Source organism: Catharus ustulatus, chromosome 11, assembly GCF_009819885.2.
Source record: "Catharus ustulatus isolate bCatUst1 chromosome 11, bCatUst1.pri.v2, whole genome shotgun sequence".
NCBI lineage: Eukaryota > Metazoa > Chordata > Aves > Passeriformes > Turdidae > Catharus > Catharus ustulatus.
The window spans coordinates 20,377,541-20,391,202 of record NC_046231.1 but is presented as its reverse complement, the minus strand read 5'-3'; the positions used below and the strand labels follow the sequence as shown (position 1 = coordinate 20,391,202).

The 13,662-nt window shown below is 63.6% G+C and overlaps 1 protein-coding gene across 1 annotated transcript; it reads right to left on the bottom strand.

Annotated features, from left to right (window-relative positions):
* Nucleotides 1-1,528: 1,528 nt before the first annotated feature.
* CDT1 (chromatin licensing and DNA replication factor 1) lies at nucleotides 1,529-6,158 on the bottom strand. The gene is made up of 10 exons (XM_042779643.1): nucleotides 5,799-6,158; nucleotides 5,350-5,505; nucleotides 5,046-5,263; nucleotides 4,657-4,923; nucleotides 4,392-4,537; nucleotides 4,050-4,153; nucleotides 3,674-3,862; nucleotides 3,118-3,252; nucleotides 2,822-3,023; nucleotides 1,529-2,285 (listed from the first exon to the last, which is right to left on the bottom strand). Exons 1-10 carry the CDS (start codon nucleotides 6,156-6,158, stop codon nucleotides 2,122-2,124), a joined length of 1,941 nt encoding a protein of 646 aa, XP_042635577.1. The 3' UTR covers nucleotides 1,529-2,121.
* Nucleotides 6,159-13,662: the final 7,504 nt, after the last annotated feature.

Here is a 13,662-nt window from a genome sequence, read left to right as displayed (position 1 = left end):
CTGTCTGAGAGCTGTTCTTGCAGTGGCTGAAGCTGTTCATGACCCTTGGGAGTGTTTCCCTGCAGCCCCAGCTCTCAGTGGAGCAAGGCTGTGCTGTCCATAATCCCCCAAAAGCTTGGAATTGTTTTCCAGGGAGCATTTTCTTTACTTTGCACCAACCTCTGGCTGGAGGGGCTTGGTCAGCTCAGCTCCCCTTCCCCTTGGAAGGACAATTCCAGCTCTCATTTCCTGAACAGCCACTTCAGGGTGCCCAGTTTACTCTGAGGAACACAATTCCCTGGGCACCAGGGCACTTGGGGAGCCAGGGGAGGCAGCAGCTCACAGGCTTGGCACCAGGAGAGGGTCCCTGCTGTGGGGGAGAAGGGAAAATCAATTCCACCCCAAAGAGCCATGGAAAGCAGCTGCGAGCTGGGGAAGCAGCGTCAGCCCTGCCAGTGCCAGCAGGTGACATCAGGGAACGTGGGGACGGTGCCTGGGCCTGGCTGGGCTGCCAGCAGCCCCTGATGTCATTTGCTTGGAGAGAGCAGGCTGGGCAGGGGCAGCTTCCAGGTGGGAGAAGGGTTTTATCCTGAGGAGCAGAACGGGAGCTCGCTGGGAGCTCTCCTGGGATGTGAGCGTGGCTGCCAGGCTGCTGATTCCAATCCTGCTCCACTCCAGCCACTCAAATCCAGCTCCTTTCCAATCCTGCTCCACTCCAGCCACTCAAATCCAGCTCCTTTCCAATCCTGCTCCACTCCAGCCACTCAAATCCAGCTCCTTTCCAATCCTGCTCCACTCCAGCCACTCAAATCCAGCTCCTTTCCAATCCTGCTCCACTCCAGCCACTCAAATCCAGCTCCTTTCCACCCCTGTGAGATCCCTGAGCCTGGTGAGAGCCCAGCCTGCCCCAGGAGCCCCCAGCCTCACACCAGGAATCCCCCCAGCCTCACACCCACCCCCTGGCTTGGGTTTAATCCCTTCTCCTCCTCCCTGGAAACTGGGGCACACTCCTGCCAGCAGTGCTGGGCTGCACAGGCAAGCACAGGCCTGGAGGAGGAGGAAGAGGAGGATGAGGAAGGTCTGTTGCTCCCTCAGGAAGTGCTGTGAGATCTCAGATGCTGCCAGACTCCAGCCCAGCACTTAAATGGGGGAACCAGCATGGGATGAAAGGATGAGGGAGGCACCTGTCCCTGCAGGTCCCTGCTGTCCTCCCCAGCCCAGCCAGCCCAGGGGAGCAGTGGGAGGTGTGGGAGGTGAGTGTGACGTGGCCCTGGGCAGCTCCCACCCCTCCCCTAACCCGGGCATGGTGCCAGCCCAGCACCTCTGCAGCCATCCTCACCCTCTCCGTCCCTCTTCCCACACCACTTCAGCTGAGTGGCCTGGGATTTCCCCTGGGGAAAAAATAAAAAAAAAAACCCAAAACAACCCTCGACCCCTGTTCCCTGCAGGAGCTGCTCCCCTGGCCCCATTTACAAAAGCTGCATTCAGCTCCCTGCAAACCCAGGCTCACTTTTTCCAGTGAGTCCTTCTCCAGGAGCTGGATGAGGAGCCAGCCCTTCCCAGCGCCAATTGCCATGGAGAACCACGAGACAGGCAGCGAGGAAGAGCACTGGGTTAACACAAGTCAGCTATATTTAAAACATTTAATACAAATGTGTTTTGACAAGTCCTGCAGTTGTTTCCAGCGAGGACTGGAAGATGCATTTTCCCTCCCTTAAAAACAGAACGAGGCCCAAAGCTCCAGGAACATCAAACTGTGACTTTTTCTCTCACTCCTTCCTGTTTGTCACCCTCAGCCTGCCCTGTTCTGCCTTCACCCCACCAGGACCCAGTTAATGGAAGAAACCTCTGAAATTGGACCTTGAGGAGACCCCTCATGCACTGAACCTTCAAAACACAGGAGGGAAAGGTTCCTCAGGCTAGGGCTGCGTTCACCATCACCCACAGGATTGCTCAGGGACTAGGGGAGCTACAATCCTCAGGGACCCCACTACAGGAATTAATTAAATTAAGGCATTTTGCCCTTCCCCAGCCACTGCTGAGGACGAGCCTCCCTCCAGCCCACCCCAGAACTCAGAGAGCTGTTGGGATCTGCTACATTTCCAGGAGATTGCACAGAAAAAAACTCAACCCTTGAGGGGTTTAGAGAGCTCCAGCCTCCTTGGCCAGCTTGTTGAGCCTCTCAGTGACGAGGCCCAGGTCCTTCTCCTTGTCCAGCTTCACGTAGGTGTCCGTCCTGAGGGTGTGAACACCCACCCAGTCGGGCAGCACCTCCGCCAGGAGCCGCACGTGTTTCTCCATCTCACCTGCAGCGAGGAGCACGGGGTCAGATCTCACCTCCTCACCTCCATCCCCACATCCTCCTGCAGGGATTCCCCTCTGGAATTCCTACTGGGCACCATCCATGGTCAGATCTCACCTCCATCCCCACATCCTCCTGCAGGGATTCCCTCCTGAATTCCTACTGGGCACTATCCAGAGTCCTATCTCACCTCCATCCCCACATCCTCCTGCAGGGATTCCCCCATGGAATTCCTACTGGGCACCATCCAGAGTCCAATCTCACCACCATCCCCACATTCTCCCACAAGGATTCCCCTCTTGGAATTCCTACTGGACACTATGCAGGATCCAATCTCACCTCCATCCCCACATCCTCCTCCCACAAGGATTCCCCTCTGGAATTCCTACTGGGCATCATCCATGGTCAGATCTCACCTCCATCCCCACATCTTCCTTAAGGGATTCCCCCCTGGAATTCCTACTGGGCACCATCCAGGATCCAATCTCACCTCCATCCCCACATCCTCCTCCCACAAGGATTCCCCCCTGGAATTCCTACCAGGTGCCACCAGCTCGGGGCAGCTGTCAGCCAGGCGGGCACAGAGCAGCTCCATGCTGAGTGCAGGTTTCTTCTCAGCCACGAAGAGGCCGCGCAGGACCCGCGCCATGGCCGGCAGCCGCGCCAGCCGCGCCGCCCGCTCCTCCTGCCGCGCGTCCCGGGTCAGCAGCGCCTGCAGCCGCCGCGCCTCCTTCGCCCGCACCTGCGTGACACCAGCGCTGGGTGAGCCCCCCAGGGGTGCCTGGGCACAGGGAGCGCCCCCAGCCCCGAGGTTTGGCCAGGACAGGGTGACTCACGCGGTCCAGCAGCTCCTGGGACACCCCTTTGAGCGCGCTGGAGGTGCTGGCAGGGGTTGGGGTTTTGGGAAGCGTCGGTTCCCCCGCATCGGCTCCGGCCGTTCGTAGGGCCAGGTTGGCAAGAGCTTTTTCCATCTGCTCATGAGGATGGAAGAAGGAGGAGGAGTTGGGTTACAGTTCAGGCTGGAGGAAGGAGAAGTTTCCCCTCTGCCGCCCCCGCTGTCACCCGGCAGCGCAGTGATCCCAGCACAGTGATCCTGATCCATCCTGCCTGCACCAAGGAGCTTCATGGAATCATGGAATGATCTGGCTGGGAAGGGACCTGAAAGCTCTTCTCATTCCCACCCCTGCTACGGGCAGGGACACCTCCCACTAGCTCAGGCTGTTCCCAGCCCTGTCCAATCTGCTCTCGGACACTTCCAGTGATCCAGGGGCAGCCACAGCTGCTCTGGCACCCTGTGCCAGGGCCTGCCCACTCTCCCAGGAAGGAATTCCTTCCCAATATCCCTCAGGTAGTGGGAAGCCACTCACACCTTCCTAGAGACAGAAGCCTCACCTTGGGGCTCAGCATCCCCCTGGCTGTGTTCAGCACCTCCTGGGCTGTGCTCAGCCTGTCCTCCTGCGGCGGCCGCGGCAGCTCCGCGGGGCTCACGTCCGGCACCTCATCCACGTTGAAGCGGGGATGCCACCGGGTCAGCTTCTCCTCTGGCACCACCATGGGAGGGCTGAGGGCAGCCAGGAATGCCTGGGAGGGGTGAGAGCTGTGTCATGGCGCCGGGAATGGAGAGGCAGCCGCTGCCCTGCGCTCCCAGCACAGCTTGGTGACAGTGAGCTCAGAGCCCATCTCCAAGAGGAACCTCCATGTCCTTCAGCCTGGATGGCACCAGTGACAAGCCCAGAGCCCAGGGCAGGGGGTGCCAGGTGCCCCTCACCTTGTGGTGCTCCCTGACGATGTTCACCAGGTTGCGGTGGAATTCCCTCCGGCGCTCCAGCAGCCGTGACGCCGACAGGTGCGGGCGCCCATCCACCTTCTCCTCTGCAAGGAGGGACATGAGGGTCACCCACAGCACCCCGAGGGGCACAAACCACGGGAAGGACAGGATCAGTGCCCTGCCATGGAGCTGGGTCCCTGCCTGGGCATTCTCCCTCTTGTCCCCACTTCCAACGCTCAGGAGCTCCATTTAACAAACCAAGCAGAGAGCACCCCAATGGATTCAGGGATGAGCCAGGACTGAGCATCCCCCAGCTCTTGGGCACCCCAAAACTGTCCATACCTTCCCCCAGCACTGGCTCCAGCGTGAGCTGATACTCAGACTTCTTCCCACTGCTGCCGAAGGTGGGGACGTTCTTCTCCTGGCGCAGCCGGTACGAGCTGGGATACACGGCCTTGATCTGCCCCAGGTGCCGCTCCTCGAACTGCCTGTGACAGCACCACGGAGGTTGGGGACATCCAGAGCCACCAGCCCTGAGAGCTTCGGCTGGGAGCCCAAAATGGGCCGCTGGGAGCCCAAAAGGGGCCACCCACCGCTGCCAACTGACCTGCGCATCATGTCCTGCACGCCCTGCTTGACCTTGGCGAAGGTGACAGTCTCGGAGCGGTTGAAGAGCATCCCGGTGATGGTGTCCACGCTGCGGAACATCTCTGCCAGCACCCGGAACTTGTAGGGCAGCGTCAGCCCCGGGGGCAGCTCCTGGGCTAGAGTGTGGAACCGCTGGTAGGCCGGGGGCTTCTTGCTGCAGGGAAGGACAGGACAGGGGTCAGGGTCCTGCTGCTGACACAGTGCCACCTCCCACCCTGTCCCATCCCTCAGTAGGGGTCACGTCACCTGGGAACATTGGTGACACAATGCTCAGACCCCCAGAAAACCACTCCAGGGCTGTGGCAGCTCCTGGGACTCCCTCAAATCCCTCCTGGAGCTGCTCCTCACCTGCTGTCTCCCTCAGAAGCTGCTGTCCCGGTGTCCTTGGTGTCCCTGGTATCCCTGGTGTCCCCAGTCCCCGCTCTCCTCTGCCGGACGCGCAGCTCCAGCTGCCGCACCCGCTCCAGGCGGCTCCGCAGGTCACTGCTGGTCCCGCTGGGGACAGAGGGCACCTGGCCCATCACCTTCATCCTCTGCAGGCGGCCCTGCAGCTCGGCCACGTCCTCCTGGGCACGGAGGGGACACAGGGTCAGAGCGGGACACCCAGCACCAAACCCACCCACAGCGGAGCAGAACCGGGACCGTCCCGTACCCGCTGCAGGCGCCGGGCTGGCCCCGGGGGGGCTGGGCCGGGCTCTGTCCCCGTGTCCTGCCCATGGCCGGTGGTGGTGGCCGAGGGGGACACGGCCAGGTCCGGTGAGAGGGGTGTGGGGGGTCGAGGAGTGGCCAGAGGCGAGGAGCTGGTGGCCTGCAAGAGAGAGGAGAGTTAGGGAATGGCCGGGGAATCCACCCGCCCGGATCCCTTCCCCTGTGCCCCACAAAAGTCTTCACTGGGAGGGGGAGCCCGTCTGAAGGAGGGGCAGGGGGCAAGCCCGGGGGGCTCAAGGGGGCGAGTTTTGGGGGTCGTGCACTGGGAAAAGGGCTCGAACACTGGCGGGGCTGTTGTTCGATGGCTCCACACGCACCCACCCACTGCCCCACGCCCCCCATCCCATTTCAGCGCCGCATCCCAGGGCATCCCCGGCCCCACCATCTCCCTACCGCTCCCGGAGACCCCGGCTCCGCATCCCGGGGCAGCTCCAGCCTCTTCCGCGCTGACTTCCCGCTGGGCTCCCCGAGACGGGCCCCGATCGGTGACCCCGCTTCCATCTCCCGGCGGCTCCGCTTCCTGCCCGCCAGGCCCCGCAGGGCCGGGGAGCCCCCGCGGGCCGGGGTGCGCGGAGAGCCGGGCAGCGGCAGCGAGCGGGCGCTGAGCCCCGCCGGGGCACCATCCTCATCGTCCCGGTGCGCCGGGGAACCGCCGAGGGCGGCCTTGAGCCGGGGGCCGCCGCTGCGCTTGGCCGGGGCTCCGGTGGGCGCTTTTGTCTGCCCGAAGAAGTCGGTGAGGCGGAGCTGGGCCATGGCCGCGGTCTCGATGCCGGTTCCGATCCCAGTCCTGGTCCCGATCCCGGTCCCGGTTCCGACCCCGATCCCGGTCCCAGGAACACGTGGGGTCGGTCCCGCGCGCTTCTCTCTTGGCGGGAGCCCGCGCGCCGAGGCCCCGCCCACCGGAGGGCGGGGAAAAGTCACGTGAGAGTGGTTTGGCGCCACTGGGCTCTTAAAGGGGCCGCGTCCCCCGGGGCGCTGCTGCACGTGGGGGTCCGGGGGGGCCGGGACAGCTCCGGGGGGCAGGGACAGATCCGGGGGAGGGGGGGCTCCGGCACTGCTGGGTCACGGACCGACTGATGCCCCATGGGCAGGGGTGGAGGTTGCCCACTCCAGCTGGGGCTAGAGGGGCAGAAAGCCGGGAATTTCCATCTGGAGTGGCACTGGTGGTCACCCCCTCATCTGCTCTTCCCAGTGGGGCCAAGCCCTGAGCGGTGACACAGAGACCCTCCAGGGTGGGCACGAGGGGCTGGGGGGCACCTGCAGCACCCCCTGCCCACGCCTTGGCCCGGTGCTGGGGGCAGTGCCCGCAGCTGGGAGAAGCCTCTGCCCCATCACTGCAGGCCGGGCACTCAGGCCGTGCCCGCAGCGCTTCCCGGAGCCTCACGGATCTCCCACATCCCTCGTAAAACCTGAGCGAGGCCAGCAAAGTGCAGCGGGGCCGGATTCAGCCGCGCAGGGCAGGGCTCTGGGGTGCCATTCCCGGTGCCCATTTGTTTCCACAGCCTCCAATCCTGCGGTGCTGGGGGCTGGGATGGCACTGAGAGGCTGGTGTGGGTGCCTGCACCACCCTTTCCTGGATCCCTGCTGGCCAGGGGTGCAGTGGGGTGTTGGCAGAGCTGATTCCCATATCGTGGTGTTGATGCTGAACTCCACATCTTTGTGATGATGAGTGTTTAATTTACTGGATCCCCGTGATGAGGGTGGGTGCAGCTCAGTCCCCGTGATACGGATGCTCCCACGAGGGGCTGTGCTTGCCAAACCCGTGGATTCACACATTTGGGAGCCATCAGGCCCAGCCTGGTTTGGGGGTTATGGTGTGGGCAGGGGTGCCTGGCTGCCTGGGCTTGGACATATTTGGAGTGGGGAGAAAAGGCCCTGGAATTGTGGAGGGAGCCCAGAAGAGAGTGGGGAGCAGTGTGCCTGCTGGATGCCAGTTTATTAACCGTGTTGGGAAAACAAGCCCAGGGGAGCCAAGGAATGTGGAGAATTTCATGGGCCGATGGTTCCTGTTAGAGGCTGGTGGTTACAGCTCTGCCAGGTGTCACCAGCCAGGCTGCCCGTGCCACCAGCTGTGCCTGCTGCCCTCCCACCGGGATTTGGGACTGAGCATAGCCCAGCTCCAGATGTGACCCCAGCTCCCCACACCTGGGCTCCAGTTCCATGGGAGGGTGGGTCTGCAGCTGGCTCTGCAGTGGGCACCCAGCTCTGGGAATGGGGGACTGTGGATCCAGCTCCAAGAGATCATGGACCCAGCTCCAGGAACTCGGGATGAATCCCCAGTGCCAGGGACACAGCCCCCAGCTCCAGGAACTCGGCATGATTCCCCAGTGCCAGGGACACAGCACCGAGCTCCAGGAACTCGGGATAATTCCCCAGTTCCCCAGTGCCAGGGACACAGCCCCCAGCTGCAGGAACACGGGATGAATCCCTGGTGTCAGGGACACAGCACCCAGCTCCAGGAACATGGGATAATTCCTCGGTGCCAGGGACACAGCACCCAGCTCCAGGAACATGGGATAATTCCCTGGTGCCAGGGACACAGCCCCCAGCTCCAGAAACTCGGGATAATTCCCTAATTCTCCAGTGCCAGGGACACAGCACCCAGCTCCAGGAACTCGGGATGATTCCCCAGTTCCCCAGTGCCAGGGACACAGTCCCCAGCTCCAGGAACTCGGGATGATTCCCCAATTCCCCAGTGCCAGGGACACAGCACCCAGCTCCAGGAACACGGGATGAATCCCTGGTGTCAGGGACACAGCACCCAGCTCCAGGAACATGGGATAATTCCTCGGTGCCAGGGACACAGCACCCAGCTCCAGGAACATGGGATAATTCCCTGGTGCCAGGGACACAGCCCCCAGCTCCAGAAACTCGGGATGATTCCCCAATACCCCAGTGCCAGGGACACAGCACCAAGCTCCAGGAATTCGGGATGATTCCCCAATTCCCAGTGCCAGGGACACAGCACCCAGCTCCAGGAACATGGGATAATTCCCTAATTCCCCAGTGCCAGGGACACAGCGCCCAGCTCCAGGAATTCGGGATGATTCCCCAATTCCCAGTGCCAGGGACACAGCACCCAGCTCCAGGAACATGGGATAATTCCCTAATTCCCCAGTGCCAGGGACACAGCCCCCAGCTCCAGGAACTCGGGATGATTCCCCAATTCCCCAGTGCCAGGGACACAGCCCCAGCTCCAGGAACTCGGGATGATTCCCCAATTCCCCAGTGCCAGGGACACAGCACCCAGCTCCAGGAACTCGGGATGATTCCCCAATTCCCCAGTGCCAGAGACACAGCCCCCAGCTCCAGGAACTCGGGATGATTCCCCAATTCCCCAGTGCCAGGGACACAGCACTCAGCTCCAGGAACTCAGGATAATTCCCTAATTCCTCAGTGCCAGGGGCACAGCATCCAGTTCCGGGGCAGCACTCCCGAGCTCCCCACTCCATGCACCAGCCGTCAGCCCTGCTATCAACAACAAACATTCACCAAACATCCCACCTCTTTATTCCATTTTCAAACGAAATAAACACGAAACACTCCTTATGTTTCTTTCATTTTCAATACGTATTTTACCCCGGACCGCAGAAAGCGGAACCCGGGGATCTGGGGGGGTAGGGCCCGTGCTGAGCCCGGACAACTCGTGTCAGAGTCAGCAGGAGCAGCAGGAACGGGCGCGGTGCCGGCGGGAGGCGCTGGGGCCGCGCCGGCCCCGCCGGGGGGGGCGGGCGGTGCCGCTTTATAAAGCGGCGGGCGCGGGGCGGGGGCAGCGCCTCGGAGCGCCGCGGGACCGGGCAGCGGCACCGGCACCGGGCCCAGCCCAGCCCCGGCGGGGTGGAACGGCTCGGAACGGCTCGGGCCGGGCCCCCCCCCGCCGCGGCGGCCGGGCGGGATGAACCGGAGGGGGCTCTGCGCGGGGCTCTACTGGCTGCTGCTGCCGCTCGCCCTGCTCGCCGGTGAGTGCGGGGCGCGGGTGGGGCGGGGATCGCCTAAATGTCACCCGGGGATCCCCTAAATGTCACCCGAGTGTGTCCCCCAGCCGTGGCCGGGTGGCTCGGGGCACCCCCGGGGCTGTCCCGGCTCGGGGCGCGGGGGCTCCCCCAGCACGTGGAGCGAGGGGCGCGGGAAGAGCGGATCCCTGCGGATCCCTGCGCCCAGGAACCGGGGCTGGCATCTCCGGGAGGGGTCGGTACCGGCTCGGTACCGCTGCTGCGGTTCCCCCCGTGGGGATCACCCTAAATCGCGCTGTGTCCGCCCGTGGCCGAGCCCACTGTCCGGGACAGGAGGGTCTGTGTGTGTGTCCCTCTGTCCCCCACTGTTTGGGCTGCAGGTGACCCAGTTCGGTGGCAGCCGTGTCACCCCCTGGCTCTGCTGCGGTGGCCAGGCGGGGGTCCGAGGTTGCCCAGGGTGGGCGATGCCCGGGGAGGGGCTGGTACCCCTCCTGTCCCCATGCCCGGCTGGATCCCGGCAGGCACAGTGCCCACCCCAGCCCCCGTGGCTCTGCGGTCCCCAAGCTGCCACCAGCACTGTCGGCCTTTGATGGCAGATGTGCCACCCACCGAGGCAACCGGCTGGCCACCGGCCTGGAAAATCCCCGTGTCCCGGGACGCGCAGGACAAGAATCGGCTCTTTGAAGCCCGGCTGCTCCGGAGCCTCTTCGGGGCTGCGTTTGCGTAGACGCAAAGGAAAAAACCTCTTTATAAACAGGATTGTTCAAGGGGCTCCTTGTGCCGGGCACGGGCTGCGTCTGTGCTGGGGGGCCTGAACCCCGGAAACTCCGGCACGGCTTTTGGGGTGGCCCTAGAATGGCTTTTGGGATAATGTCACCTGGAGAGAGACACAGAGAGGGGGAGAGAGGGACATGGGAGGCGCATCCAGCCCCATTCCCGGCTGTGTTTTTTGGGGCCGGCTTTTCGGGGTGCTGTCTCCAGGCAGAGCCTCGCTGGGGGAGGAAATGGGTGACTCCGGATAGAGCTGCTTTCGCTCGGTTCGCCGGGGCAGTGAGTCAGAGCATCGCGCAGGATGTGAGGAGGGTGATGGTGATTCCAGCCCAGCCCTGGAGCAGAGGGGGCTGCGCTGCCGGGTGCCTCCCATGGGTGCCCGGGGCGACACGTGGCCTCCGGGCCATCCTCCCGCGGGGCCCGCAGCCCCAAACCCGGCTGATTTCACCCCAAATCCTGCCAGGCGTGCCTGGCTCCTCACCCTGCTGTCTTTGGTGGCTTTGCTGTCCCCGCTGTCGGTGGTTTGGGTTAAATTTGGGGCCCTGCTTGGGCGGGGACTCGGTCCTGCTCCGGCTGTTTGGCCAAGGGGGGGTGACTCAGCACCAGGGGTCCCGGGGGAAACTGAGGCACGGCTGGGGTTGTGGCTCCGTGTCCCACCGCACCTGGCTGGGAGGGTTTGCCCCGGAGCACGGCCCGCCTGCAGCCCTTCCTTCCCGGGCAGTTTGGCTCTCCCCGACGTCCGCAGGATGTTTGCTGCAGGCTCCCGGCCAGCCCGGGGCGAGTGCAGGCACAGGGCTCGTGGCCCCACGGCTTGGCTGTCCTGGCTTCCCCCGGCACTGCCCCTCTGTGGGGTCCCACCGTGCTCATCCTTCCCTTGGCTCCGTCCTTCTCTGCCATTCTAGGGGGGCACAGCACATCCCACACCCCTGGGCACCCCCAGTGCCGGCCGTGCTGATCCGTGGGGCAGCAGTGGTGGGTGAGGGTGGCACCCTGTCACCCTGTGTGTGCCCCCCAAACCCCCCGGTGTGGGGACACAGCCCCCCTGCCCTGCTGGGGGTGTCTGGGGGTCCCGGGTGCTGCAGGGCTGGAGCCCAGCTGGGTGCCAGCGTGGGCTGCAGCAGCTGCCTGCTGCGGTCAGGTGCTTTTTATAAAACCGAGGGAAATAAAATAGAGGAGGGAAAAAAAAAACTATATTGCAAAAAAATAAAAAAAAGCCAAGCCACCGCTGTCTCCAAGAGCAATAACTGCTGCTTCCTCCCGGGCTCAGGGGGAGGGGATGGGATGAGAGGATTGCAGGGTGCCCTGGACTGAGCCCCCACAGCCCCACTGAGGTGGGGGACACCATGGGGGGCTCCCCAGGGGTGCAGTGTGTCCCCTTTGGGTGAGGACAGCAGGGCTTGGACACTGCCATGTGGCAGCCACGGTCACAGCCCCACTGGGAATGTTGGTGGATCTGGGAATGTGCGTCCTCGTGTGTCCCAGCGCTGAGCCTGCAGCTCTGGCAGCCCTGTGGCAGGGCTGTGCCATCCTGGCCTGTGCCAGGCAAGGGGGTGTCCCCTGGCACCTGTCCCCTGAGCTGCTGCATTCCCTGTCCCATGGCACGGGCTCCTGGCTGCTGCTGGGGTTTGTCAGGCTGGCACCCGGCCCCAGCACTCCTGGGGCATCTCCTGCGGCATTCCCTGCAGCAGGGTCGGGAGCTGGCGGCGCTGCAATGAACTTTCCACAAAAACAGGATATGGTGGGTGAACCGGTGGGGCTGTTCTTTCCTGGAAAGAGGGATGAGCCTGGGGCTGGGAATGTGCTGGTGACCAGCTCTGCTTGCCCGAGGGCTCATTGCTTTGGGGCTGGTGGCATTTTGGGATAGGGAGAGCCACACTGCTGGGATTTTGGGACAGGGAGAGCCCCACTGCTGGGATTTTGGGATAGGGAGAGCCCCACTGCTGGGATTTTGGGATAGGGAGAGCCACACTGATGGGATTTTGGGATAGGGAGAGCCACACTGCTGGGATTTTGGGATGAGGCCTCTGGATTCCTCACCCTGCCTGTGGTTTGCAGCCAGCGGGTGCAGAGTCGAGTCCTGGGAGCACAGTGACACCTTGGGGACCCTGTCAGTGTCCCCAGCTGAGGCTGGTGAGCTGGGAGGCAGCTTGGCAGAGCTACCTGGCTGCAGCAGCAGCAGGTAACGGGCCCGTGTGAGTGAGCAGGGAATTAAAGAGCTCTGTTAATTAATCCTGAGCGGCCGCAGGTCCCCGCGGAGCAGCGCTGCGCCGGTGCCAACGCGGTGAGGATGCAGAGCGATGGTGCAGGAATGCTCGGGGGTCTGGGGAGCCCCCTTAGCCCTTCCAGCTGGGAATGGATCCGTCCTGGAAGCTGCCTGGGTGTGGGATGGTTTGTGCCAGACCCCAACCCTCTCCCAAATCCCCTGTTCCCAGCCCAGTGCCCTGGGGACGGCGCTGATGCCATCTCCTCCTGGCTGTCCCCACTGTGCCACTGGTGCCCCCAATCCCCTCCCACGGGGAAATTCAATCAAGGCTGGCATGAGGGAACCCCGGCACAGCTCCCCAGTGCTGCAGTTTATCCTCCTGGCTCATTAATGTTAATATTTCACATGCTGGCCGTGGTGGTGATGAACTCCCAGCAGCCTGGGGGCTGATCCTGGGGCTGGGTGAGCAGGAATTGGGGTTCCAGTGCAGGATACCTGACTTGGGGGCCAAGGTGAGAGCTCAGAGAGGGACACCCCGGGGTGTCGTGGGCGTTGTGGGTGCTGCCCCCACCCAGCTGGCTGCTCGGAGGGCGGGTTTGCTCTCCCCACACGCCAAACTGGTTTTTCTCCCTGTGCCTGCGCTTTCCCCGCTGTCAGCACTGCGGGGAACCGGTTGTGTGGTGCAGGATGTGTGCAGCACCCACGCAGCGGGCACGGCACGCCCCGCTGTCACCAGGTGCCAGGATGGGTCCCCAGAACCGGGCTGTGTCCCCAGAACCGGGCTGTGTCCCCAGAACCAGGCTGTCACCCCAAAACTAGGCTGGGTCCCCAGAACCGGGCTGGGTCCCCAAAACCAGGCTGGGTCCCCAGAACCAGGCTGTCACCCCAAAACTAGGCTGGGTCCCCAGAACCGGGCTGGGTCCCCAAAACCAGGCTGTCACCTCCTGCCCTCCCATCCTGGGATCACTTTGGGAGATTCCCTGGTGATGCCCGAGGGGTGCAGGGTCAGCTGCCAGCCCGAGGAGCCCAGGGGTGCTGGTGGCACCAAAGGATGGGGTCACAGCATGTGGGTGCCCCCCAATCCGTGCTCTCACCGGGACTCCCAGCCATGCCACCGTGTCCCCTCGGTGCCACCAGCGCCCAGGACGTGTCCGTGGCAGGGCTGGGGGCTCAGGGTGGAGCTGGGTCACCCCAGGGTGGGCACTGGGGTGGGTGGCCACTGCCAGGGCGATGCCAAGGGGCCCTGCCTGGCTCCCACGGAAGCCGCAGCAGCGTCTCGCCCCCGTGCCGGGAAGGCTCCTCTCGGCTGGAATATTTGCTCCATGAGATC

What these genes read in the sequence shown, in the direction of transcription:
- CDT1 (XM_042779643.1), bottom strand. Translation starts at nt 6,158, where the DNA reads ATGGCCCAGCTCCGCCTCACCGACTTCTTCGGGCAGACAAAAGCGCCC. An exon ending in GTGCAGGACATGATGCGCAG is followed by an intron (nt 4,538 to 4,656) that starts GTCAGTTGGCAG and finishes GTGCTGTCACAG; the next exon opens with GCAGTTCGAGGAGCGGCACC. An exon ending in GGAGCCAGTGCTGGGGGAAG is followed by an intron (nt 4,154 to 4,391) that starts GTATGGACAGTT and finishes CCCTCCTTGCAG; the next exon opens with AGGAGAAGGTGGATGGGCGC.